This window comes from Hemicordylus capensis, chromosome 4, assembly GCF_027244095.1.
Source record: "Hemicordylus capensis ecotype Gifberg chromosome 4, rHemCap1.1.pri, whole genome shotgun sequence".
Taxonomy (NCBI): domain Eukaryota; kingdom Metazoa; phylum Chordata; class Lepidosauria; order Squamata; family Cordylidae; genus Hemicordylus; species Hemicordylus capensis.
The window spans coordinates 73,123,461-73,150,306 of record NC_069660.1 but is presented as its reverse complement, the minus strand read 5'-3'; the positions used below and the strand labels follow the sequence as shown (position 1 = coordinate 73,150,306).

The 26,846-nt window shown below is 44.8% G+C and overlaps 1 protein-coding gene and 1 long non-coding RNA gene across 6 annotated transcripts in view; one reads left to right on the top strand and one right to left on the bottom strand.

Moving 5' to 3' along the window:
- Nucleotides 1–14,345, top strand: part of DEF6 (DEF6 guanine nucleotide exchange factor) — a 59,636-nt gene extending 45,291 nt beyond the window's left edge. For all 3 annotated transcript variants that reach the window (XM_053245197.1, XM_053245199.1, XM_053245198.1), the window contains 7 exons: nucleotides 965–1,111; nucleotides 3,512–3,620; nucleotides 4,821–5,119; nucleotides 7,754–7,920; nucleotides 9,088–9,286; nucleotides 11,227–11,317; nucleotides 11,858–14,345. In XM_053245197.1, the coding sequence (XP_053101172.1) occupies nucleotides 965–1,111; nucleotides 3,512–3,620; nucleotides 4,821–5,119; nucleotides 7,754–7,920; nucleotides 9,088–9,286; nucleotides 11,227–11,317; nucleotides 11,858–12,063 (1,218 nt within the window). In that variant the 3' untranslated portion in view covers nucleotides 12,064–14,345. The remainder of the gene's footprint in view (nucleotides 1–964; nucleotides 1,112–3,511; nucleotides 3,621–4,820; nucleotides 5,120–7,753; nucleotides 7,921–9,087; nucleotides 9,287–11,226; nucleotides 11,318–11,857) is intronic.
- LOC128322931 (uncharacterized) overlaps nucleotides 6,054–26,846 on the bottom strand; it is a 49,120-nt gene continuing 28,327 nt past the window's right edge. Inside the window, exons 3-6 of one of the 3 annotated variants that reach the window (XR_008306086.1) lie at nucleotides 16,519–16,601; nucleotides 11,838–11,946; nucleotides 10,831–10,960; nucleotides 6,054–6,536 (exon numbers count right to left, since the gene is read on the bottom strand). This is a non-coding gene — a long non-coding RNA (uncharacterized LOC128322931). Of the gene's footprint in view, nucleotides 6,537–9,921; nucleotides 10,961–11,837; nucleotides 11,971–16,518; nucleotides 16,602–26,846 lie in introns of those variants that run through there. The other 2 variants (XR_008306085.1, XR_008306084.1) reach the window with 2 other exon arrangements.

Here is a 26,846-nt window from a genome sequence, read left to right as displayed (position 1 = left end):
ATACCCCACTCACAGATCCTGCTAGATCCTAGTCTGCCATCTGAACTAGCAAGAATCTCTACAGTACCTTGTTGGTGTTAAGTGTTCCGAATCAACATGCCTAATAGATGAGAATCCTCTTTTCTGAAAGCACTCTGCTCTTACAGAGTTATGGAAGAAATGCCAGCAGCCAGTGAGGAAATAGGACCTCATAAGTACAAGGAGAGGGGAAAAGAGATCAGCATTTTTTACACTCAGAAGCCACGTGGGCACTGTGCTGATTCATGCTAGTCCAAATGGCAGCCAAAATCGTGCAGAATCAGTGTGTGGCACATTCGGAATCTAGGACTGGTTCACAAAGGTACTAGTTGGATCTCTTCCGTGCCCCCTGCTTCTAATTTAACACTAAAGAACTAATTCAGCCATTTGGATAGCTGCCACTTGGATGTATCATTATATATTGCTAATTTTCTACCTTACCTTTCACACAGGAGTAGCTAGAATATGCATCTGTACACCTGGGTTTTTCTGATAAGTTAGCCTGTGCAAAATGAATTGAGGGCCAGCTGACACAACTATACTTTGTTTTGTTGAAAATGTCATTAGGTTAGATTTGTGCAGAGTTTAGCACATAGTGAAAGTAGTCATGTGATTGCTTCACCATGCACTGAGTTTGTAATCCTATTCCTATTTAATGCACCATGGCGAAGCTGCCCAAAAGTATGTTAAGGGCTGGTATAGTAAACATGGATTGCATTACCACTTGGATGCATGGTGTTCACAGAACTACTTTACTACATGTCAAACTCTGCATAGATCCAGCCAACCTATATGCTAAATGTGCCAATTTGGTAACATGAATCGGCCCTTTGTGAAATGAATAATTAATATGCTTGTAATTTAGGGGGAGTCTTGCAAAGATCTTTGGTACAATATTGTTTATAGCATTTCTGCTCTCCTCTTTCTCTTCCTTGGTTGGACTCAGGGCTATTTATGGAAGAAAGGCCATTTGAGGAGGAACTGGTCTGAGCGATGGTTCACCCTAAAGCCCAGCGAACTTTCTTACTACGAGAGTGAGGAACGGAAGGAGAAAAAAGGGAGCATTTCTTTGGACAGAAATTCATGTGTGGAGGTAACTTGATATACTCTGGTACAAAAGGAACATAATGAGTTTTGTTTACCCATGTGTAATATGTGTGATTAAGTGCCACCAAGCCGGTGTTGACTCTTAGCAACCACATAGATTCTCTCCAGGATGATCTGTCTTCAACTTGACCTTTAAGGTCTCTCAGTGGTGAGTTCATTGCTGTCATAATCGTGAGTATGATAGTTTGAGCCTGGTCATTGTGCCTCCAGTGAAAATTCTGGATTGATTTGTTCTATGATCCATTTGTTTGTTTTCATGGCTGTCCATGGTATCCTCAAAATCTTCTCCAGCACCAAAGTTCAAAAGCATCAATGCTTTTTCTATCTTGCTTCTTCAAAGTCCAGCTTTCGCATCCATAGAGTGTCACTAGGAAAACCATTGTCCGAACAATTCTAATCTTTGTAGGTGCAGACATGTCATGGCATCTAAATATCCTTTCCAAGACCTTCATTGCTACCCTACCAAGTACTAGTCTGCTGCGTATTTCTTGACTGCTGGATCCTTTAGTGTTGATGGTAATGTGTGTAGGAAGGGCCAATCATGTTAAGAGTGCATTAGCTTATAAGCCTTGTACCAGTAAGTAAGAATGTTCTCTGATGAAAGGCACCCTCTTTTCAAGCCCTAAAACAAAGTGGGGAATACCATCCTCTCCAGACAATCTGACACTTGTGAGGGAAACCCATAAGTACTAAAACGTGAATAAGCACTTCAAAGTGTGAATTTTCATTGGTTTCTGTTTGTATGAGAAGTGTTCATAAGAACATAAGAACAGTCCTGCTGGATCAGGCCCAAGGCCCATCTAGTCCAGCATCCTGTTTCACACAGTGGCCCACCAGATGCCTCTGGAAGCCTACAGGCAGGAGTTGAGGGCATGCCCTCTCTCCTGCTGTTATTCCCCTGCAACTGCTATTCAGAGGCATCCTGCCTCTGAGGCTGGAGGTGGCCTATAGTGACTAGTAGCCGCTGATAGGAATGGATAGAAATATGAAGCTAGCATTTCTTCCAAGTACTATGACTTTGGCTATTCTCAGAATATGAATTCCCAGTGGACAGGCTTTGCCATCAATGTCGTATTTAAGTGGCATATTTGGTGGCAAAGCTCTTCTGAAATGATCAAAATATATATTTGATCTCTAAACCACATTGTGTTAACAAAAGTGTGTTATTAACACTGGGGTTTCACAAAAGTAGTAATGAAAAAGGGTGAATATAAGAACATAAGAAAAGCCCTGCTGGATCAGACCCAAGACCTATCTAGTCCAGCATCCTGTTTCACACTGTGGCCCACCAGATGCCTCTAGGAAGACCACAAGCAAGAGCTGAGGGCATGCCCTCTCTCCTACTCCCCTGCAACTGGTATTTAGTGGCATCTTGCCTCTGAGGCTGGAGTTGGCCTGTAGCCCTCAGACTAGTAGCCACTGATAGAACTGTCCCCCATGAATTTATCTAACCCCCTCTTAAAGCCAATAAGAACATAGGTTGTTCTGATAATGGAAGAGCTGACCAGAGGATGCAAAAACTGTGCAAGGTCCCTGCTCGGCATGTGTATAGTGAATTTAACTCAAAAGGTCTTGCCTCACAAGGGTGGGAAGATTGTGCTAGGAAACAGAAGTGTAGAAGCTTGCTGCAGCATACATATGGGGAATGTGTATGGAATTTGCTTGAAAGCTTTGAACATCCTGCAGTCTCATTGCCATCTGGAAAGGCCCTATGTGATCTTGTGAGAATTCCATTTTTCAGATGATAAACATGAAGGCAGTTCACACGATGGAAAACCGGGTAGGATGTTCCCAGTTACCCAGCTTCAGCAGCTGTGCATGCTCCCAATTTTCAATAGTGTGCTAGCAAAACCCTAGGGAGGAGGATGAGGAGGAAGTGAATGTGAGACAGGAACTGGGTAGGATGGCTTTCCCTCTACCTTATTCAAATGCTGGATACAGGTGCTGGGTAGGATGGTGCTGTCCTGTCTCGCGGACAATCACTCCCTCATCCATAGGTTTTTGCTAGCACATGATCAAAACGTGCAGCTCCCGAAACTGGATAGAACATTGTCCTACCCAATCAGCTATTGTGTGAACTGCCTTATGGTTGTGCAAGTGAGCCTTTATTTTTCACAGTGTGAAGAGAACGCAAGAGGTCAGGGGCCTCTCTCCTAGCCTGGCTGCCTGCCTATTACATTTACAGTTATATGCCACCTAATAAAAATCTCTAGGTAGTTTAGTCTAGGTTGCAGAGTACTGAGAGAGGAGTTTGTTTCAAAGATTGGAGGCACCATTGGAAAGGCAGTTATTGTCAACCTAGGCTGGGAGTGGCATGCAAGGCAAACACTGGTAACTGGCCCACGTTTTAACATATTTTTACTTTTTTTCTTTCTTAACTCAAAAGATCTTGCCTGACAAGGATGGGAAGCGATGTATGTTCTGTGTGAAAACGGCTTCTCGGACATATGAAATGAGTGCCTCGGACACCAGGCAGAGGCAGGAGTGGACACTTGGTGAGTATGGTGGTGCTCCTTTACTGTTGCTTCTTGAAAGGCAAGGTCCCCCCGCCCCCGCTTTGGAAACTTGCTGAATTGATTTAGCTTAAAGAGGCTAAATTATAAACAGCCAGGGCAGGGAAAAGAGGCCTCTCCCTGCTTTTAGATAACTTTCACTCAAAGATTGGCCATCTCCCTGTATGACTTGAAGTAGCCTAATTAATCAAAGATCAGGGGTAGAGCATCTGCTTTGCATGCAGAAGGTCCTAGGTTCAATCCCTGATATCTCCAAGTAGGACTGGAAAAGACTTTTGTCTGAAACCCTGAAGAGAGTGGAGAGTCAGAGAAGACAATACTGAGCTAGATGGACCAACGACCTGACTCAGCATAAAGCACACTCCTTGATACCTTTGCCAACATTTTTACAAAGAGACAAAGCACTCATGTTTCTGGGTTAATACCAGCCTTGAAGCTATTTGGGATTTAATTTAGATCTGTGGTGCAGATTATTTACCTTTGTCTCCTGTGCAGTTCCTGAACTTCCTACTTGTGATTGGATCAGGGCTGCACAACTTTAGCCCTCCAGCTGTTGCTGGACGATGACTCCCATCATCCCGTACTACTGGCCACTGAGGCTGGGGATGATGGGAGTCATAGTCCAACAACCGCTGGAGGGCTAAAGTTGTGCAGCCCTGTACAAGATGGTGGTGGTAGTTTGAGAGAAGAACATGCATAAGACGGAACCATGAGGTTGTGCCAGTTGACCCTTTCTGTGTGTATGTGAAAGAGGGCTCAACTGTTTCTGTTCCCACACCACCAATACTCAAATTACAGGGGCCAGAAAGGGCCAGGCTCCCTTACCTTTTGTGATGACCCCTTTAACTACTGTTTTTAGAAGGTTATGGTGGCATGATTTGCTTAAAGTTGAGATGCCAGGAAGTGGGGCTTGTGCATTTCATTAAAGGCACCCCTTCCTCTATAATTTGAGCAGGACATGCCGCAAATATTTCATGATCCTTGTAGTCCAGCTAGGAAGTTTAGCTTCAGTTTCAGGAAACTTTGGTTTAGTTCCCGATTGCTAGCCAAGAGAGGAGCTATCTCATTCCCAAATGCCTGGACAACAGGAGTGCTGAAATACTGCCACTCTTTCCAGGTCTCTGTCCAAAGCAAATAAATGCTTGATCCCTACTGACTCTCCTGCCCTTCTTCCCTTGGCAGCCATCCAGGTGGCAATCCGCCTACAGGCAGAGGGCAAGAAGTCTCTGCACAAAGATTTAAAGCAGAAGCGGCGGGAACAACGAGAGCAGCGAGAGCGAAAGAAGGCCGCCAAGGAGGAGGAGATGCAGCGCCTGAAGCAGCTGCAGGAGGAAAAGGAGCGCAAGTTGCAGGAACTGGAGTTGCTGAAGGAGGCCCAGAAGCAAGCTGAGCTTCTGCTCCAGGAGGAAGAGCAGCGGCGCCAGCAGCAGCATGAGGAGATGCAGAAGATGCTGGAGATACAGCTGCGGGAAGCTGAACAGGTGTGTGCAAGCCGGGTGAATGCCGAGAGGGCTCCCAGTCCTATAACTTGCCAAAGATGCTTGATCAATAAATGATACAGAAGTGATTAGAATTGAATGGGATACATTTTAGGGGCTTTTACAGTCCCTTAGCCTCACTTCCTGTGCAGCAAGGCCCAAGGTTTATTGTGAGATGCAACTGGGCATATTTTGTGATGTGCAAGAAATGAAAAAGTTTCCAGTGGAAACTAAGCTTTTGTGCAGTTGGGGCTATGGAGCTTAATAAGGAAATAGGTTATTTCTTTCAAAAATAGAGGAAAAGGAAAGAGACAGAAATAGAAAATAAAGAAAAATACTGCTTTCCTTCAGTCTCATATACAAAAGGTATATTAGAGCCTTCCCTTACTCTCCCTCATTCTTTGCAAACCACCTCTTTTTCTTGTTTCATCTTTCTTTGTCTTCCTTCCTTCCTCCTTTTTCCTCTCTCCCTGTCTGTCTCTGTCTATTCCTTCTCATTTGCCTTTTTATCTTTCTTTCTGTTACAGAATTCTAGAGTAAGGGGATGCTCATGGATGAGTGAGCTGCACCCACTGCTTGTACAGTAGGAAACAAAGAATAAACCTTGGCAAGGCCTTGTGATATCCAGCTCAAACCTGGTTGAGCTAGAATGCATCCTTTTCAAAGTGCATAAAGTGATGGAAGATCTGCTTTCTCTTCACTAAAATTGGCTCCCAACCCTGTAGTGAGCAATACACCATAATTTTACTGATACGGTACAAAAACTTTAGTCAAAAAGCATGAAAGCCTGTTGTGCATGCAATGGGGAACCTCCTACCATTGTGGTTCCCTTCTTTCTATTATTACCACTACTTTCCCTCTGAGGTCTAGAGCGTGGCTATTTTTTTAAAAAAACAAGAGTTTGCTGCCTAGAAGTTCTTAATGTTTTATTGCTGTTCAGAGACTGCTGCATGGTAGGGAAGAATTTCCCAAAGCATTTTCTTTAGCTGTTTACTTAGCACATCTATTATTCTGCTTTTCTGTACTGGATTTTCAGAATGGTATGCAGTAAAAATAACACAATAAAAGCAAGAATACAGATTGTTTGTGATGACCTCTCCTGTGTTGAAGGATGAAGACCACAGCCTATCTACCAAATACAAATAGTTTATAAAACATAAGAACAAGGATAACCAATTTTTAAAAGTATGGCAGAAAGAATGACCAATAAAAGTAGAGTTAAAAATGCAAAACTAAAAGGCCTAGGAAAAATTTAAAAAGCTTTACTTGATACTGAAAAGATAAATCTTGACACCAGTTAAACTTTCCTGGTGGGAGACTTCCAAATCTCAAGCACTACAACAGAAAAGATCCAATTTTCAGTCACACCAACCTTGCCTCTGATGTCAGGAGGATTCAGGGAAGGACCTCTGAAGCAGATCTTAGTTGACAGATATGAGCATGGGTATAGAATACAAAAACTGTAATCAGTGGTGCCAAATGGCCATGAAATGCAAGACCATTCTGTCAATTTTGCGACAATTCTAAGTAATATTTAAATATATACAAGCTAAACAAAATAAGGTTGTTCATACGACCAATTCTGCTGGCACTGGGAAGGGCTTGGGGGAAGTCAGGAACCTACCTACCTTCCCCCCGCACCATGATCTGAGGCTGCTGTTGCCCCTGCAACTCACATCCCCATACGACTGGCACACAAGTGATCCTGGAGCACTGAAGGGGAGCAGGGAAACCAGGCAGTGTCCTCCAGTATCCCACAATATACCACATGATGAGTGGAGTACACTGGGAGAGCTCTGCACTGCCTGGCCGCTTGTTTCCTCCGGCTCTTTAAAAGCTCAGGCTGCTGGCAGCCCAAGCTTCTGCATGACCCGGGCAAGATGTAGGAGACACGCACATGCCCTCCTACCTCACTTTGAGCCTACATCTGATTCTCTGGCTACCCAGGGTATGTGTGCTGGGAGGTGTGCCAGGATTGGGAGTGATCTGAGTGGTTCTCACAACCAGCCCTACCTGGGCTATAGCTCTCCTTCCCCGTGAGAATGGCCTTAGTGACTATTCACACAGTAAGAAACACAATCTCCCTAGCTTTGCTATTCTGATTTCTCACCTGTATTGAAAGAAGAAACCATTGTCTTGATTCTGGCCTAAACAAATAGAACCGAACTTACTGTAGTTCTAGTTCAGCATTTTCACAGTAAAGCCTCCCATTACTCTGTGCAGCAGTTACAGGAAAACCATTTTTCTTGCTATATTCAGAATTCTGTGCGATCACCAGTTCAAAAGGGGCAGCCATATACCATACCACTCAATGTGGTAATATTCCTAAGAGCCAGGCCCTCTCTTATTTGTTAGCACCAAGGCACATATGCAGAAGTGTCATATAGGAGGCCCTCAGTCTGTAACATTCCAATTATTTTTGCCCTTGGAGTGTTCTAGGACCATTTCTCCTTGATCAATAGGTTTTATTGTACATACACTGATTAATTACTCTATACTGAAAATTGTTAATGGCACAAACAAAACCCGTGCCAAAGTCTCTACCCAAATGCTGTGGAAGAGGCTCCATTTAGGTGGCTGACTCTGCCCCCTGCTGTTGGCTTCAGATGTTACATACTAATTGCATTCTCTTTGCAGGCTCGTGCTTCCATGCAGGCTGAGATGGTTCTGAAGGAGGCAGAAGCTGAACGTCAACGCAAGCGCATTAAAGAATTGGAGGAGATGCAGAAACGACTCCAAGATGCGCTACAGCAGGAAGTTAGAGCTCGTCAAGATGAAGAGGCTGTGAGATATGCACAGGCCAGGTACAGCTGCTGAATGCTCAGCTTCCTTCTGATCTAGCATTCTGGAAGTAATGTCCTATAAGCTTTCTCAGCTGAGAAAGGCTAGACTGGGGAAATTATGGGTTCTCACCCACTCCTGCCATCTAAGTTGTCAGAAGAGCTGTGAATTGTCCCTCAACCGAGGCTTGTCCATTGCAACATCTTGTCCTTGCAACATCTCTGGGCTAACAATGGCTGTTGTGACCTTCCACTGCATTGTTACTGATATGGGTTCCTCTGAGAGATATTTTTTTCCAGGAATAGCTGAGTTGTCTTCAATGGGTTCCCCTCCCCACCCAAACCTAACACACTTCTTATTGCAGTGTTCTTCATTGTAAGGCCTGGGGGCCAGTGGTGACCCCCCATCAATTGGTCAGTGTGGCCCCCTAACTAATTGTTAGTATAGTATACGGTGTTTTATGAGCCCATGTGACACTTTGGCCAAAGCTGAATGCTCTGTACACTCCCCTGGCAGCATTCAGAGATGACCGTTCCCACAGTGCAGTACTGCACTTCAACCAGCTCCTTGACATGGTTCCTTTAAGGGAAACTGAGCCCACTTGAGCCCTCAATCTTGGAAGGCATGCATGGAGTGCTGGGGAGTGTAGCCCTTCCCTGTGCTTTCCCCATGGAGCTCTTTAGAGAGGGCCCTGTCTCTCTTAACGGGCCCTCCCAGCACTGAGAAAAGTGCAGTACTGTGCAGAGGTCAACACAGTGGGAAATTACTTCCATGTTGAAGGTTTTTTGCCAAAGTGGTCCCAACTTTTTTGCCAAAGTGGTCCCAACTTTTTTGCCAAAGTGGTCTCAACAAGTGTCTTGCTGGCAAAATCTAGGACCGATATGGCTCAACTGTATCTAGAGCTGGCATGCACATCCTTTACTTCATTTCCTAGTTGGAATCTTTGCTTCTGTTTTGTTCCATTTGATAGAAAGATTCAAGCTAGGATAATGCAAAATGTCCTCGCCATCTCTCCTCTATAGTATATTCTAGAATTCCTAGTCAGTGACCCACTCTTCCTGCAGAGCCTATTGTTTCCTTTCACTGTGACACACAGGTCAGTTCCATGTCTTATGGAACTGACCTGGGTCTTGTACAATAAAATAGCCCATTGTATAAAGTGCAACTGATTCTTGTGCAATTTGTATTAGGCTGTTGGCTGAAGAGGAGGACAAGTTGAAGCAGCTGATGAAGTTAAAGGAAGAGCAGGAGGAGTACATCATCCAGGCCCAGCATGAAAAGCTGGTCCTCAAGCAAGAGATGGAAAACAAGAGCAAGTTTTTGGAAGATGCCCAAAAGCAGCTGGAAGAAGTTAGAGTGAATAGAGAGAGAGTGGACCAAGATGTCATGGTGAGTATTGAGGGATGTCTGCTTCTCTTGGAGAGTTGTTGTTATTATTATTTATATACCACCTCTCAACACAAAATTGTCAAAGCAGTTTACATAGCAAAAGGTATAGGAAACTAGTTCCCTGTCCCCAAAGGGCTCACAATCTGAAACATTCCACACACATCAGTAACAGCCACTGGAGAGACTCTATGCTGGGCTGAATAGGGATAGCTGCTCTCCTCTGCTAAATATAAGGGAGCCACCACAGGAAACGTAGCTTTTTGCTCAGCAGGAGTACTTTACTCATTTGAAAGTCATTGTTCTCTCAGAAACATTTATCCGATTCATTTTCTATCTTCCCTGATAGAACTATGATAGAAGATGACAACTAAAGCACGCTTAAAACAGTGAAATAATTATACAATTTGCTTAAGTGAAAAACTAAAATATGCAATCTTAAAAAAATGCAATTGACCATAATAATGAAATGCCTACATACCTTTAAAAATACATCTGGTTATTGAGAGCTTTTGTAATAGGATAATATTTTGTTTGTTTTTCCTGAAGGCCAGCAGGCTAGAGCTAAAGCAAGAGGGCTTTTCATAAAATAAAATAGATACCTTTTCATGAAAAGTCCTGAAAAATACCCTTGCTGACTGGGTCTGGAAGATTGACCCCAGAAGCTAAGAGCAATGAAACCTTGCTTCCTATTGAAACTCACATACAACTAACATAATAAAAACAGTTTCCTTTTTTAAGGTCATGATTTTGCTTAATACTGAAAAAAGTAAGTTTGCTTTTAGGGTCTCCTGCATTAATACCATTCTAACAGCCAGTGTGTTTATATCTCTATCTTATATCTATATCTATATTTATGTAGAGTTATACCTATGAAGGATTGATGTGGCAGCCAAATACAAACCATGGGTTTTAACAGAAAACCTCTTTCTAGTTAGACATGTATAAATATATCAGTCATCCAGGTGCTCTTGTTTTTTTATTGTAGTATTGGAAGGGCTTACAGACAACTCATGCAGCATCCTACCCAAAAGAAACACCGTCCTTTCCTCCTACTGCACTCACTCACATTCAGAACAATCAATGCAATTCAGATCCAATCTTCACTGTTCCATCCGTCTGCTCCATGAGAAGCTGGCATTTTTAATAGCAATTAGATCAACCTTTTCAAGAAGGCAGGTTGATCCAATCTGCAGTCTTTCAGAAATCCATAATTTCTAGAAGAGGGGCTCTTTTAAAACACACACACACACACACACACACACACACACACACACACACACACATTCCTCTTTTACATGGGGTCTTCCATCCAAAGGACTAATCTGGTTCACAAGTACTTAGGTTCAGCAATACTGCCGCATCACATGTTCCAAAACTGTTCACAGGTTCCATTCAGCCACTCTTTTAAAATCAAATACAACAAATTATTCTTGGCCAAAACACACTCTTATTGTTGCATATTGCATATGGTTTTTAATTTTTGCCATCTTGAGTTTCTCAAAAGAAAGGCAGCATATAAAAATTGTAGATAAATAAATATTCACCCATTTTCAGTCTTTGCCTTTTCAGAGAGGTTCTGGAAAAAGTGATTGCTCTGAAGCTTCAGGTGCACATACATGCTGTTACATTATTGGACAACTACTTCAGTTTGTGGCTTTAGTCAGCAATCTACACCTAAAGATCATTCAATAGAAACATCAGTCCTTATCACATCTACCAGATCTTTGAGTGACATTTGATACTCTTGATCGAATTTGATTTTGACATGCTTCTTTGCCATGCAGTGAAGCACCATGTTTGCAACTAGTTCTATGCTTGTAGTTCACCATTGACAATGAATTATATATTATATATTTATTATATTTATAAATATATCTATTTATAAATAATAAAATATATTTATTATGATTATATAGAACTCTCTTCCTCTTTTATTGCAGTTGGCCCAACGGAAACTCCAACAAGCTAGCACCAATGTAAAGCACTGGAATGTCCAGATGAATCGGCTGATGCATCCCATTGCACCAGGAGGTAAATGCCTAGAGCAAATACTGGAATTTGGAGCTAAATCTGAGATAGCTAGAGCTAGCTGTCTTGTTTCCAAGGATGCAAATGAATCATACAGCTGTATCTAGTAGTTATTTAGTTGGGAAACTTCCAGGGAGCAATCTTATGCTCTCAAAAGTGATAGCAATGATTCTTTTTTATCTTCCTCCTGTGTGTGCATTGAGGTCAGATCCCCAGGGTTTATAAGAACTATTGTTGTTTTAATGATTCTCTGTCCTCTTATACAAATACAGGTCTCCTTGCTGAATTCTAGTGATAGGGAACATTACAAGTTCTTCATTTGTGCCTTGTGTTAGTATTTACGATCACTGCTAGGTTCCACTTTGGAGATGCTGCTTACCATTTTGGGTGTGTGTGTGTGTGTGTGTGTGTGTGTGTGTGTGAAATGTATATGTAAAGGCATTTTATTGTAATGACTGTGATGAGCTTATTCATATCTATAGTTAGAAATATGTGCATGTTCTCATACATGCTAAACTGTTACCTGTTTGTCTTTATTTCCAGGGAAGCGTACAGTAGCAAGTGGTGGGTTCTCTGGCTTCAATCCTGAACTCTTGTCCAGGAGAGATTCTTCTCTCAAACTGAAGCAGAGTCTGGAAAAGAAGAAATCTGATGCCCTGAAGGATCAAAGCAAGGAAAATGTAAATGGAGAGACTGAGAAGCAGCTGCAAACTCCTGATAAGGATAATCCTAGCTCAGCAACTCTCTGATTAGCCACAGAAGAGAGGCAAACCAACATGTTGAAATTTAGGGACCAGGAAGTAAACATCATGACAGCTTGACGCTAAAGTTATAGTGTATATATACATAAGAATGCAGGACAGATGTAAAGATTGTATAGGAAAGTAAGGTCATGATTCTACTCTATTCGGCCAAGGGCTATGCTGGTATCGGTTTTTACAGCACTAGAGCAGCACCTGATGTATATAAGATGGACAAAATGAAGACTTCCTTATCCAAAATACAGAAGTGTAGTTCTTTGGGATTACCGCTTCCAGGGGCGTAGCAAGGTTGGAGTGGGCCCAGGGACAAATAATGAAAATGGGCCCTTGCCTCCCCACCTTCTTCAGAGGTAGGGGAGCGGGAAGCAAAGAGCAAGCTGTCACTGAGCTGACAGGCCCATTCGCCCTTAGTTGTGGCTACACCCCTGCACAGAACTGCTCCAGGTATATAGCTCATATATTTCAGTTTCTTCTTACAAACAAGCAAGTATTCTAGTCGCTAACTAAGCAAAGAGGCATCTTTTTCAAGTGATGATTCTCTTACATTTAGCAAGAGGAGAGCAACTGGCCCTATCCAACCCCCCAGCACGGCACCTCTCCAGTTGCTGTTGCTGGTGTCTACCTTGTGCTTTTGTTTTTAAGATTGTGAGCCCTTTGGGAACAGGGAACCATTTTATTTATGTTTGTTTTTCTGTGTAAACCACTTTGGAAATTTTGGTTGAAAAGCTGTATATAAATGTGTGTAGTAGTAGCAGTTATAAAATTGCTTAGTTATAAATGATAAAATATGAAACCTGTCAATTTTAGACTTCAGGAGACCTCCAGGCTTGCAGGGGTAAGGAAAATTTGGTTGTTTTGAATTTGCCAAGAGCAGGGACAGAAAATAATACCTGCCCTCACAAACAAAGGACTCCAGCAAAAAGCAAATACTACAAATTGTCTTTTCAACAAGCCTTGAGACAAGTATCTTTTCTCAGACGTGAACTTCTCCCAACTTGCAAAATCGTGCCCAGAATCTTAACCTGGACCTGAAGCATGCATCCCTTTCTACATGCTTCAAGACCACCCACCCCCCTCCACTTCAGACTCAAGTGATGCAATGATGAAATAAGCAACAAAGACAATAGAAGTGTAAGACTGTGTCTGACTTCCAGAGCTGCCAACTCTGACAGAAGTGATTCCTGGAGATTTCCCCGACTCCAGTATTATGCACAATATCTAGACTGCTTCAATATGCTGATTTTTGGAGACTCCCAGGTCAGACCTAGAGGATTGACAGCCCTACATGACTTCATTAACCTGAGGCATCTTTGTTGTTTGTCTGGGAGGAGTTAACAGAAATCTGACAACATCCTCCTCCCAATCCTCATCCTCCCCTTCCTCACTCCATGCAATTGTGACTTGGGATACACCACTGGAAATGGGGAATCTGAAGTGAATTTTAAGTTGCCTCCAATGGGAAGCAGGCAAGCCCCTTCTAAAATGAACAAACCCCAAGACTTTTCTGCTGCTGGAATTTGGCAACAGAGGCTTCTCCCACTCCCCTCTCTTCCCCTCCCCTCAAAAAAAGAGAAACAAAGAAATTTCTTGTCCTGTGCTTCTTGTGGTAGGGTGAAGTACTCTCTCCTGTGTGACCAGGCAGGGAGAGAGGAAGATATGGGCTCCCTGAGAAACAGCTGCACTGCAGCAAAGTCAATAGGTTAGAGATCACCTCTGCTCCTCATGCAGACCTGGAAAGGAGTTAAAGCTGGGTAAAAGGGAGGCTACATTATTTATGGGGGCTTTAAAGAACCCCTGAAACAGCTCCAGGCAATATTAGGCACAATAGCAGAGCACATGTATGTGTGTTTACCACATGGAGCTTCTTCTGTGATAGGAGAGAAGTGGTGCTAGGGTCCACAAGGTTCCAGGAAATGAAACAGATGGGATGTCATGCACACCTCCTTTCAGCTATCTCTTTGGCACCAGTACCCATGCAGCACTAGTATGAAGGAAAGGGGGTGCTAGGGACCACAAAGAAAGCAAATATATAGTGTGGCTTGACTTGGCATTCTCCAACATTGGGTGCTCCACTCCAGTCAGTGGTACAGAGACACAAAATTTTCACACAGGCAGTGGGGCGAGCCTCTTGCGGTCCCCAACAGCTCCTGCAAGCAGGGATGGTCTAAGGACATTTGTCCTCTCCTGCTCCATTACAGCCATATGCCTGACTGTTTCCCTGTGGCACATTCTGCTTGGCCTCAGCAGATAAAGGAAACGATTGGTTGCAATTGTATCGTGCCTTGTTTTTCCTGGCATAAGGTTTTCCTAACAGCTGTTGTTGTTGGTAACCACTGCTATAATGTGCCAAGAAGTTTTCTGTTCTCTTCAAAACACATTGAAAAAGAAAAAGGTGAAATATACATTGTACATTATTTTGGTTTGGAAAATATTATAAGAAGTCTGGGTCCTTATATTTGGGGTAATATTGTTAATTTTCTGCTGAAGTTCTTCCATTAATCTTTTTATTATTATTTAGTGGTTGCAGTTGCTTAATGGTTGTGGCCAAACAGTTCATTCTGAAAATGGTACATTAATAACACATTTAGGACCTAAAATAGGGGAGGGGAGTGTTGAGAGCTAGAAAGTTGCTTTGTAGACTGCTTTGTTGAGAGCAGTAAGTTGAAATAGTTTGGGTGGGGGGGAACCAGTATGAAATATATTCCCCTTGGTTTGCAAATGCAGTATACATTTCTTAAGGAGCTAGCTGCATGTTACTTAGTGAAATAACACTGGAGTTGCTAATTCATAACTTCTAGGAGTCTATGAGGTTATTCACATGCGTGTGCAAAACCGGGCTAAGGAAACCCAGCTCGGTTTTGCATACATGTGTGACCCGCTGGGATTGGGCTGATCCTGGTGGCAACACAGTGGCAAACCCACCTAAGTAGCCACCCTGTAAAATGGAGCAATCAGCCCCTTAACCCTGTTGTTTTGATCGTCTGGAAGCAGCCATGGCTGCCAGACTGCAGAGAGCCCAGGAGGGGGAGGGAGGATACCCATGATGCACCGCACACTCACGGTTCATCATGGTATTCTGAGGGACAGGATGACACATCCTGACCCTCCCTGCTGCCTTGGTGTGTGGGGAATCGTCTGGGTACGACGGGAGCACGCCCAGCACTGGAGGAGTGATCGTCCGCAGGGAAGGTAAGTCTAAGCCACCTTCCCCTTCTCACTGCTCCTGAGAAGAGGCTCTATAAGTGCTTTCACTGTGATGGGGTTATGAGAATAGGGGTGGTATTCTAGGGAGAGTTTCATATACAGGCAATGTAAATAGAATTTGAGGGACAAATGGGGAAAGAAAGTGGCAAGGAGGACAAGACCAAGGAGGATATCATGGGAGGCAGTGTGAAGGGGGAAGAGAGCATGCTCCTGTGCAGGAGAAGGCTTCTAATTAAGTAGGAGGGATCTGGAAGTTCTAAAAAATTGCTAGAAAGTCTGCCTTAACCTGCACTCACATGACTTAAAATGTGAATCTAATTGCATTTACTCAGAAATAAGTCCTATTGAATTTAGTGGGATTCAGTCACTAGTAAGGGTGCATAGAATTACAGCCTTAGTCTGGAGACTGGCAGTTGTTACCTGTAGTATGTATACCCATTTGTTCTGTCGGCAGGTGTCATTGTCAAAAAGATTTTTGCAGGTTTAAAAACCCTATGAAAAGCCTGCAAGCCTCTTTGACTAGGAATGGTAGAGGCTATTCCCACGATCGACGGAAAGCAGGCTAAGAGCTTAGCCCGCTATCCGTCGATTGTGGGAACCACCGGGCAAGCCCGGTGCTCCCAAGGCAGCTAGCCCACCTAGAACACCCTCCCCTTAAATGAGGTTAACAGATCAAGCGCTCCTTCCTTTGCTCGTGTGTTGCCGCGGCGTGCAGCGACACACGAGTAGACCCCTGACTGGGACTCCCTGCAACCAGGGAGAGAGGGCTAAGCCTGCTCTCCCTGCAGAACCCAGTCAGGTGCTTCACACGTGTTGTGTGAAGCACTTCGTAGTGTTTCCTTGCCATGAGCAATGATTGTTTCATCATGCCACATTTCAGCTCTTTGAAAAGGTTTTCAGTCTCAGTAAAACAAATCTAAAACATTAAGGTAGGACACATGCTGAATAATCTGGGAATAAAAGGTCCTGGGGCTTAGTATGAGGGTATATGATATAGCATCCATGCTGAAATGAAGCAGGTCTTGGTCTGGTTAGTGTGTGGAGGGGAGACCACTTGAGAACCCCTTGTATATTGCCTGGCGTTTCATGAGGGAAGAAACACAAAATGTAACTAAACACATATATAGGTAACTGAAACATTATTATTATTTTTGAATGGGGTCATAGCTTCACTGTGTCTGCAGAAGGTCCCAGGTTCACTCCCTGGCATCTCCAGGTAAGGCTGGGAAAGACTCCTACCTGAATCCTTGAAGAGCCACTGCCAAGAGACAATACTGTACTGAGCTAGATGGACCAGCGGTTTGAAGCAGCTTCATGGGTTCCTATCATGAAAAAGATGGACCTGTTTCAAACAAACAGCAGATGAGATGTTTCCAAACTGTACCGCTTCAGGCTGCAGTTGAAGTTCATTTTATTTAGAAAACACAGGAGATTCAGTGTTGTGGGAAAGAGTTCTGACCTATTCCTGATATGCTAGTGCAGGGAATTTTTCCCCATGGGGAAGAATTGTAATGTCACTCCACTATCTGTAGTGGGAAGCAGTACGGTTTTCCAACCTCATCAGTTGTTTGCATGAACTCCACCGCAGATACATGATGACAAGGCACAGATTGTAGCCATGTTAAAAATGCATACAGACCTTGATATGCAGTTCTCTATATATAGTAGACTGAACATAAGCCATTATTAATCTGTGTACCCACTCAGATGGTGGGAACAATCAATTTTGACAGTCCCAATTAGCTGTTGGAGGATGGATATGAGGCAGTGGGGATCTGTACATAAGAACAGCCCTGCTGGATCAGGCCCAAGGTCCATCTAGTTGTCCAGCAACCTGTTTTTCACACAGTGGCCCACCAGATGCCGCTGGAACCCTACAGGTAGGAGTTGAGGGCACACCCTCTCTCCTGCTGTTATTCCCCTGCAACTGGTACTCAGAGGCATCCTGCCTCTGAGGCTGGAGGTGGCCTATAGCCCTCCAACTAGTAGCCAATGATAGACCTCTCCTCCATGAAGTTATCCAAACCCCTCTTAAAGCCTTCCAGGTTGTTGGCTGTCACCACACCTTGTGGCAGAGAATTTCACAAGTTGATTATTCATTGTGTGAAAAAGTACTTCCATTTGTTGGTCCTAGATTTCCTGGCAATCAATTTCATGGGATGACCCCTGGGTCTAGTGTTATGTGTAAGAGAAATTTCTCTCTCCACTTTCTCCACACTATGCATGGTTTTATAGACCTCTATCATATCTCCCCACAGTTGTCTTTTTTCTAAACTAAAAAGCCCCAGATGTTGTAGCCTTGCCTTATAAGGAACATGCTCTAGGCCCCTGATCATCTTGGTTGCCCTCTTCTGCACCTTTTCCAGTTCTACAATGTCCTTTTTTAGATGTGACCAGAATGGTATGCAGTACTCCAAGTGTGGCCACACCATAGTTTTGTATAAGGGCATTATAATATTAGCAGTTTTATTTTTAATCCCCTTCCTAATGATCTCTAGCATGGAATTGGTCTTTTTCACATTGAGTCAACACTTCCAACAAGCTGTTCACCACAACCCCAAGATTCCTCTCCTGGTCAGTCACCAACAGCTCAGATCCCAACAGTATATATGTGCCTCCTGTTCCAACCAACAGCTGGTGGTACTGTAGAATGGCACAGTTGACCATTCAGCCCTGAATGCTGCATGCAGGGTTTCCCCCACCCCTTCACATGTATGGAACCTCATCTGGAGGTAGATCTATGCCCAGATCACCTGCACTGGATTTAGGCTGCAATTCATGGCGAAAGGGATAGAAAATATGGTTTGAAGTGTGGTATCCAGTAAATAAGCCATTTGGGGGACTCTGTATAATAGTGTGTCTCATTTTTACTACCTCACCACAGTACCGTCTCACCGTACGAGCTGAGCCTGCAATACTGGGCTGTGAGGGCTTGTATTTCCTTGCCTTTCAGCAATTAAACATTCTCAGCCTCTTTAGTCGTAATGTTGGTTTTTTAAAATGCACCTTTAAAGCCCTGATCAGCAACTAGACTTCCTGGAGGTCCACTTTCAGGATGGAGTTGGAGTGGAGGGCCAAGGCCACTAATGTCCATACATCAAAGTGGCCTAGTTTGGTACCTCCATGTGATGAGACCTGCATCTGCATCCTTCTGTGGTCCCTGGCTTGGCAACAATGGCAAGTTAAATGCCTCCAGCAGCTGGAGTTGACCCAGGGCCCGGCCTTCTAGATGCTGTTTCCTAGAATAAAGCCTGTCCTTCACTGCCTTGTGGTAGAATCTTTTTACACTTATTTGAAGTGATATGTATGTTCTCAATATGCTATATAAAGCTTTTCACTGTTGGAGAATTCTTGTACATGAATGCAGGACCCAGCCAATACAACTGTACTATTTTTCAGGCTTTCTTTATCTGTCCTCAAGAAATGAAAAAGAGCACAACTTATTTTCTACTTTGTATTCTTGGGGGGTGGGAATTGGGACTTTTGAACATTTCTTATTTTCTGGTGGAAAAAAATAAGAACATAACTGCATGAAGCAGTTTCCTTTCCTCTTTGTTCCTGGTTCTGCTAAGCTGTTGTTGGAGGAAAAACTCCTTGCATCGGCACTAGCTCCCACTTTTTGCTGAGTGCTTTCTTTGCTGAAACATACCACACTGGCTTGTTACAAAACTGCTTATCCAGATGATCAGTAAAAGCATGCTGCAACCACATTTAGCCCTTGCAGAACAACAGCATGATATCTAGTTCACGCATAATAGATTGGGGAAGGGGCATACACTACACAGTGTTTATCTCAGGGCAGATGTGTACTTCAGTCTTAGAGAAGCAGAGTGTGCAGGTTTCAAAACAAAGCAGAATAATGTTTTTCAAATTGCTAGGTAAAAAAATGATGCTTGCAGAATGGGTAATATTTTGGAGGAATATTTTTCAGGAAGCTGAACTTAGGGAGAAATATTTTGGAGGAAAGAGGTAGCAGGACACAAAGTGGTCCAGGCCCTCAAAGCACTATAGCTTCTGGGCAGCAGAATTGCTAATTTAAGATAAGGCCATCAGATATCTTTGGGGGACTGGCATGATTTTTTCAGGGTGTTGCAGGAAGTGAAGGAGTTTATTCAGTCCTACAACAGAACAATCAGAACACAGATCAGCACAATTCAAGGTAACTGAATAAAAGTCTTGTGACACAACAAGCTTTCACAGACTAGAGCGCACTTCATCAGATGCAGGGGGTCTGTCCTCAGAAGATTCTTGCTGTCTGTATATAGATGTATATCTGAGAGCTGAAGATAAAGATTTCCTCCCTGTGACATAGGCTCCAGTCCATGAAAGCTTATACCACGATCTTTGAGGTGCCATAAGTCGTGTATGTGTATGTGTGCGCTTGCTTGCTTGCTTGCTTGCTTGCTTGCTTGCTTGATTGATTGATTGATTGATTGATTGCTGTAAGACTCAAACAACTATTCCTCTGGTGTGATCCATAATTAAAACCCACTTCAATGTGTGTCCAAAAAGAGGAAGAAAAAGCCTCCTCTCTCTTAGAAGCTCTGATCTCCCACAGTATTTAAGGGATTATCTTGTCCTAATGGTTCAAGAACCTTACCTGCCATCTTCCCAGATATGCAGAATAGTGGTAGGCAAATACCATAGCATATAGAGAATTGTGGGTAGGAGATTGTTGGATTGGTAGCTAAATTGTACTTGACTTCTATTGTTTTCCTGATGCAACTCTCTTGGATATTTGTATTTTATTGTTACATTTATATACTGCCGTTCGTGACATTTATTTCAAGGAGGTTCACAGTATATGGGGTGTGTACATGGAACCAGTTTCCATGGTTTGGTTCAAATTCTAACCAGACTGTGGGTTTGAGACCCAATTCAATCAAAGCGACTTCTCGTTCAGTTCAAATTCGAACTAAATTTGAACTAAATTAGCAACCCTGCTAACTTGGCAAAGAGGCACCTTTTAATATGGTGATTCTCTTTATTTAGCAGGGGAAGAGTAACTGGCCATATCCACCCCCAGCACAGTACCTCCAGTGACTGTTGCTGGTGTCTATCTTACGTTTCTGTTTAGATTGTGAGCCCTTCAGGGGACAGGGATCCATCTTATTGTTGGTTATTTCTCTGTGTAAACCGCCCTGAGCCATTTTTGGAAGGGCAGTATAAAAATCGAATAAATAATAATAATAATAACCGGTTCAAATTGGTTCACCCATAGGGAATAATGGGGGACTCAAACCAGCCCATTATCCCCCATGGGTAGCTCCTAGGGACACCAAAGTGGGTTGGGTGGTAGGATATGATGGGTGCTACCTACCACCTAACCCACAAAACAATTGGGTGAATTTTGTTTTGAATTTTTTCTGGGTCAGTAGATGAAGCCTAGGGCCTACTGCCCAATTGTTTTGTGGCACCCCTCATGCCCTACCACCCAACCTGCTTTGGTGACCCTAGGTGCTACCCATGGGGAATAATGGGCTGGTTCAAGTCCCCCATTATTCCCTAAGGATGAAACAGTGCACCGCTACACAAGTGGAAAGGGAATTTCCCAGTACAGAATACATGGCACACAAAACACACTCCAAAAAAGAATCCCTGACCCAGACTCTGCCAGCCACAGTGCCCATACCCATGCTGCATCATTGGCACAAGTTGCTCTTTCACACACTGACACACAGAGTTAGGACTCCATTGCAACAGCAACAGCACCCTTTGCAACCTCTTCAGCGTCAGCCACATTTTGACTGAGTACACCTGACTTTGCAATGCAGAATTCTGATGGCAGACAGAGCAGCCCACCAGAGAGCAACTTCCAGTTCAGCCACATTTTAGAAGTAGTGTACCTTGCAATGCCAATGCAGAATCAGATTGGAGAGCAGAGTCACCAGAGCAGAGGGTGAAGCACATGGCCAGACATGGAGCTCACAGCAGTTACCAAGAACTCTCTTTCACACACAAAGCTGCCACTGTCCATTTCTCACTGTTTCATCTCACAAACAAACCTAACCACCACAACTCAAGGCAGGCACCCAAAGTTCTGCCTTTCTCCACCTGAGATCCAGCAAAACCAGATGGTCCACAATAGGACTTCAAGCATATTATAAACAGTGCTGAGAAAAGAACATTACATACTTAACTCTGTCAAGAAGTCTTTCTCATCGTCATGTCTGGATAATAAGTTGGACTCAGATGCCTGGCTGACACACATCAGGGCACCAGTCCTCCTAATCATCATGGGCCATGCATGCGTGTCTGACTGATACTTGGAGAAAAAATATTAGCAGTAACACACAATCACTTAACAGTAACACCACCGCAAAAAATCAACCTCCTGCCTGCTCCACCATGGCCTCCGATTGGCGCTGGGCCTCAGGGTACCAGTCCATCATCATCCCAGGAGGTGGAGTGCGCACATGTATGTCTGTGTGTGTCAGCAGCACTAATGGGTAGACTGTGACACATTTGCTTTGTTGGTTTGTCAGGGTGAGCTGACTGGTGTTGCAGCGGGTGGGGATGACCGTGAATCACTCACCCTCCACATCCAGCTCAGGATATCCCAGCACAGGAGATTGGCCTTGAGGAAGACCAGCTGCTCCACCATTCAGGTGCAAGCAATGGGGTGTCACCACATCCCCAGCCATGTAGAACACCCTCTCACTCTGGGTGCTGGTTATATTGGGCATCAGAGGATCCATCTCTGGGTCCGCTGCCACCAGCTCCTACAGGTACTGCAGAATGCTCTGCTCGGCACTGCTGCAGGGCATGGTGGCAGCGCTAGTATGTATGTATGTATGTATATTTAACATATTTTTATACTGCCCAAAGGGCAAGTACCCCTGGCAAGGCACCCGCGTTTGAATCACAGAGTGGAACTGCCAGCTGCATTGGCACTGCTGGGGATACCACATTGCTGGGCTGGGAAGTGGTGCTGACACTGCTCCTCGGTGTGGACTATGCAGTAGAGGGCACTCCAGCACCCTCATCCTGGTCCAGACCCAGCCTCCTCTCCTCTGCCTGCCTAACCTTGCATTTTGGGTGGTATACAAATATGTTAAATAATAAAATAAAATAAATGACTTCTTGAACCAGGAGGGCCCTCCACCTGGGCAACTCACCAGGGATCAATCCTTCATAGCTGGGTCACATAAGCAGGCCAAAACATGCTTTGCCAATTGACCCAACTTGCTGCTGAGCCTCTCCCACTCCAGTCCTCAATCAACCTGCCAGGGCATGTGCTTCCCCAGTGGCCAGGAAGGTCTGGAGCTCACCCATTGTTTTCTCTAGGAGAAGAGTAGTGGGCAAAGCCTGGCTCAGTGCTGCTGCCTCAGTACACGAGCTACTCATTGCAAGAAGGAATGGCTCAAGTGTCAGGACCAGCTTGGAAATTAGCCTCCAGACCATGTTGGACAGGTTGCACACTCCCAAGCTACAGTTCCTTGCTAGGGCATGGATGGCTGTCTCTTGCTCCTACAAGCATTGGAGCAAGAGAAAGGTGGAACTCCACCATGTCTCAACATCTGGAAGGATGAGGTGTCTAGGTATGCCTAGCTCACACTGCCTCTTACTGAGCATCTGCCTATCCTTGTTGTGATGGAAGTAAGCTGCTATCTTGCAGCACTTCTCCACAAGAGCAGCCATGGCAGCAGCAGGCCCTTCATGGGGGAGGTCTCTATGTTCCCTGGCCTTTGCCTTCTTAATGCCAAGCACACCAGTCATGACCAGGTGCAGAGTGTGTGCCATAGAGTGTATGGACACAAACTGTAGCTGGTGTGGTGCCCTCAGCACATTGGCACCATTGTCGGTGAACAGGAAGCTGTGGCAAAGGATTGGCTGCCACAACAGCTATTCTTCCACTGGTGTCCAGTGACCACTGACAGCTCATCCACCCTGTGGTCTGTGTCCAGCAGCTCCACATGCAGCACAGCCCCACCTGGGCTTTGCTGTATGGAAGGGGCTGGCCATGCCACCAGCAGAAGATGTTGTCCCCTCTCTCTACTGCCCCCACCAGAGTGCCATGAAGGACAGGAAAGCAGACTTGCATCCCACTACAGCTGGTCCACAGATCTGTAGTGAAGTGCAGACTGGAGCTGGGTCCTGCTGCAGTCCCGACACAACCTCCCTGCTTGCCTGGTAAAGGAAGGGCACCACCTGCCTACTGAAGGTGGTGTGTGAGGGGATCTGTAGTAGGTGGCAAGCAGCCAGAGCAGCTGGCAGAAGCTGGGGTTCTCCACCATCTGGAATGGCTGGTCGTCCAGAGCCATCATCTCTCCACTGTCCCAAGTAATGAGGTGTGACTCTGGGTGACCAGACTGCTTGCCCACTGACTGCACCCACTACGTGACTGGTAATGTCCCCTGCTTGAGAGCAGGATCACATGCCTTGCCACCACTAGTCAAGAGCACACCAGGTGGCCTAGTACTACTAGCAGCAGCACAGACACCTGGATGACACCATTCAAGGTGCCTCTACATCAATGATGTCCCAAGATCCTTGGTGTCTTTGCCCCTGCTGACCTGTGCAATGCAGTGGGTGCTGAGAGCACATGTGGGCTCACCTTGGCAGCACTCAAAGTGCCCCCACACGGTGCTGCTGCCGCCAGCCCTAAACTGTTTTGATGGTGGCACTACTACTGGGCCAGGTGTAACAGGAATGACTTCCTCCTGCTCCTCCTCAGACTTGGATTAGGTGGGGGGGTCAAACTGAGAAGGGGAGTTAGTGGGGAGGAGGATGGAGAGAGAGCAATCTGGCTGCTGGGTTAGCAGCCAGTGACAATGATGGCTGAGAGGAGAGCTGGTCTTGTGGTAGCAAGCATGACTTGTCCCCTTAGCTAAGTAGGATTCACCCTGGTTGCATATAAATGGGAGACTAGAAGTGTGAGCACTGTAAGATATTCCCCTCAGGCAGAGGTGCAGCTAGGTAATTTTGGAGCCTGGACCTAAAGACCTTTGGAGGCCCCCTCCCCTGCAAATTAAGCATTATCATGCTCATCCAAGTGACCACACCACTCGGGACAGACTAAAGAGGATTTGGGGGCCCCCAGGGGCTGTGGAGGCTCTGGACCTTGGCCCTAAAGTCCAGGGGTAAGAGCGCCTCTGCCCTCAGCGGATGGAGCTGCTTTGAGAAGAGCAGAAGGTTTCAAGTTCCCTCTCTGGCTTCTCCAAGGTAGGACTGAGAGAGATTCCTGCCTGCAACCTTGGAGAAGCCGCTGCCAGTCTGTGAAGACAATACTGAGCCAGATAGGCCAATGGTCTGACTCGGTATATGGCAGCTTCCTTTGTTCCTATGACACCTCCTCCGCTCCCACCAAGGGAGCTATTTCTATTTCATATGTTGCTGCTAATATGTTTCCGGGCAAAGTACAAAGTGCTGGTTATTACCTTTAAAGCCCTGAATGGCTTACAGCCACAACTAGCTGTGCTGCAGGAGAAGGCGTCACCGGATAGGTGAGCCTGCAAGCAACAACCTCTAAGGGGACAGTGGTGACTTGGGTAGTAGGCCCATCTCGCCCCTAACCAGCATCACCCCTCCCTCTGACTCTGACCCCTCTCTCTGACTTTGCTCCTAGCTCTGCCCTGCACCCTCCTGGAGGACATTCCTTTCCACAAACTAGGCCTTATTTAAAAGGAAATACTCTAAGATAAAACCAAATTTTAAACCTAAAACCAAACCCAAAGTATAAAACCTAAAACCAAACTCTGTGGTGGTGGGGGCTTACCAATCCAAAATCTTCAGCTAGAGTCTGAACAGGAGGGAGATAGGACAATCAGGCCAAGCAGCACACACTGGCATTCAACAGCTGGCATTCCAGTAGCAAGAAAATCCAGCACAGCAGAGGTCCAGCAAGAAAATCTAGTACACTGGGAGTCCAGTAGAGTGGGGATGAGCAGAGCAGGGGACCAGAAAAAGCAAGGCAGCAACAGAGCAAGGCATGCAGCAAAGCAAGGCAGTTCTCTCTCTTCCTCCAGAATCCAGAGGCAGATTGAAGCCAGGCAGACACTGCCTGGCTTTTAATACACTTTGAAACTTTCTTCTTTGGCTGGTGGGGAGCAGAGTTACCCTGACAATACTCTGATTTGAATGATAACAAGCCAACCAGGAGAAAGGAGATTGCTAGCTAATCAGAAGGCAGTCTCGGAAAACCAATCAGCAAGAGATTTTTTCTAGTGAAACACATCAGACAAAATGGCGACCGCCATGCTGTTTGAACCATCAAACCGGTTTGAACTGGTTCGATTCAAACCAGGATTGTTTAAGTTCAAACTCAGACTGGCCCCTCTTTTGGGGGGCTGGGCTGGTCTGAGTTCAAATTTTTTGAACTGGCCCGGTTCAAGTCGAATCTGGTTCGACTTGAACTAGTTCCGCACACCCCTACTAAAATCTATAAAAATGAAAAACAACTAACACACAGCTAATAAAACAATAAACTACAACCACAGAAACAGCACCAACAACCAAGAAGAAAAGAGCATTTCCTAAAGGTCAAAGGCTTGAGTAAACATCTAGGTTTTTACCTGACTGTTAAAGGCAGTGAAGCCCAAAGAGCGGATCTCAGCCTCTGGGAAGCCAAAAAACCAACAAACAAAAAACCTTGTAAAACAAAAACTAGGCATAAGCCTAATGTTTTTTGAGGAATCTTCAAGTAAGGACTAGAGTCTAGAGCAGTGTCCTAATGCAAGCATTAGGACACTCCCATGGTGTTATCCCATGAAATTGGGGGTCATCCCAGGAAATTGAATGCCAGGAAATTTAGGACCAGCAAACGGAGGTACTTTTTCACACAATGCACAATCAACTTGTGGAATTCTCTGCCACAAGATGTGGTGACAGCCAACAACCTGGAAGGCTTTAAGAGGCGTTTGGATAACTTCATGGAGGAGAGGTCTATCAACGACTGCTAGTCGGAGGGCTATAGGCCACCTCCAACCTCAGAGGCAAGATGTCTCTGAGTACCAGTTGCAGGGGAGTAACAGCAGGAGAGAGGGCATTCCCTCAACTCCTACCTGTAGGCTTCTACTGGCATCTAATGGGCCACTGTGTGAAATAGGATGATGGACTAGATGGGCCTTGGGCCTGATCCCGCTGGTCTGTTCTTATGTTCTTATGATGTGGGCCCTGGACCCACAGGACCTGGCTCAGTTCCCCCTCCCCTTTAAAAATTAAACCCAGTCATGACTCCCAAGAAGAATTTAAAAATATTTAGGTATTTTTAAAAAGCATATTTATAAAACATTTTGAAATGATCAAATAATAAACAATTACATACAATAGCCATAACATTATGCTACATTAGTGCTTTATCATTCAAGGTAAAAGGTAAAGTGTGCCATCGAGTCAGTGTCGACTCCTGGTGACCACAGAGCCCTGTGGTTGTCTTTGGTAGAATACAGGAGGGGTTTGCCATTGCCTCCTCCCTAACAGTATGAGATGATGCCTTTCAGCATCTTCGTATATCACTGCTGCCCGATATAGGTGTTTCCCATCATCTGGGAAACATGCCAATATGCAATTCATTCATTCATTCATTCATTCTATTTATATACCACCCTTCCAAAAGTGTCTCAGGG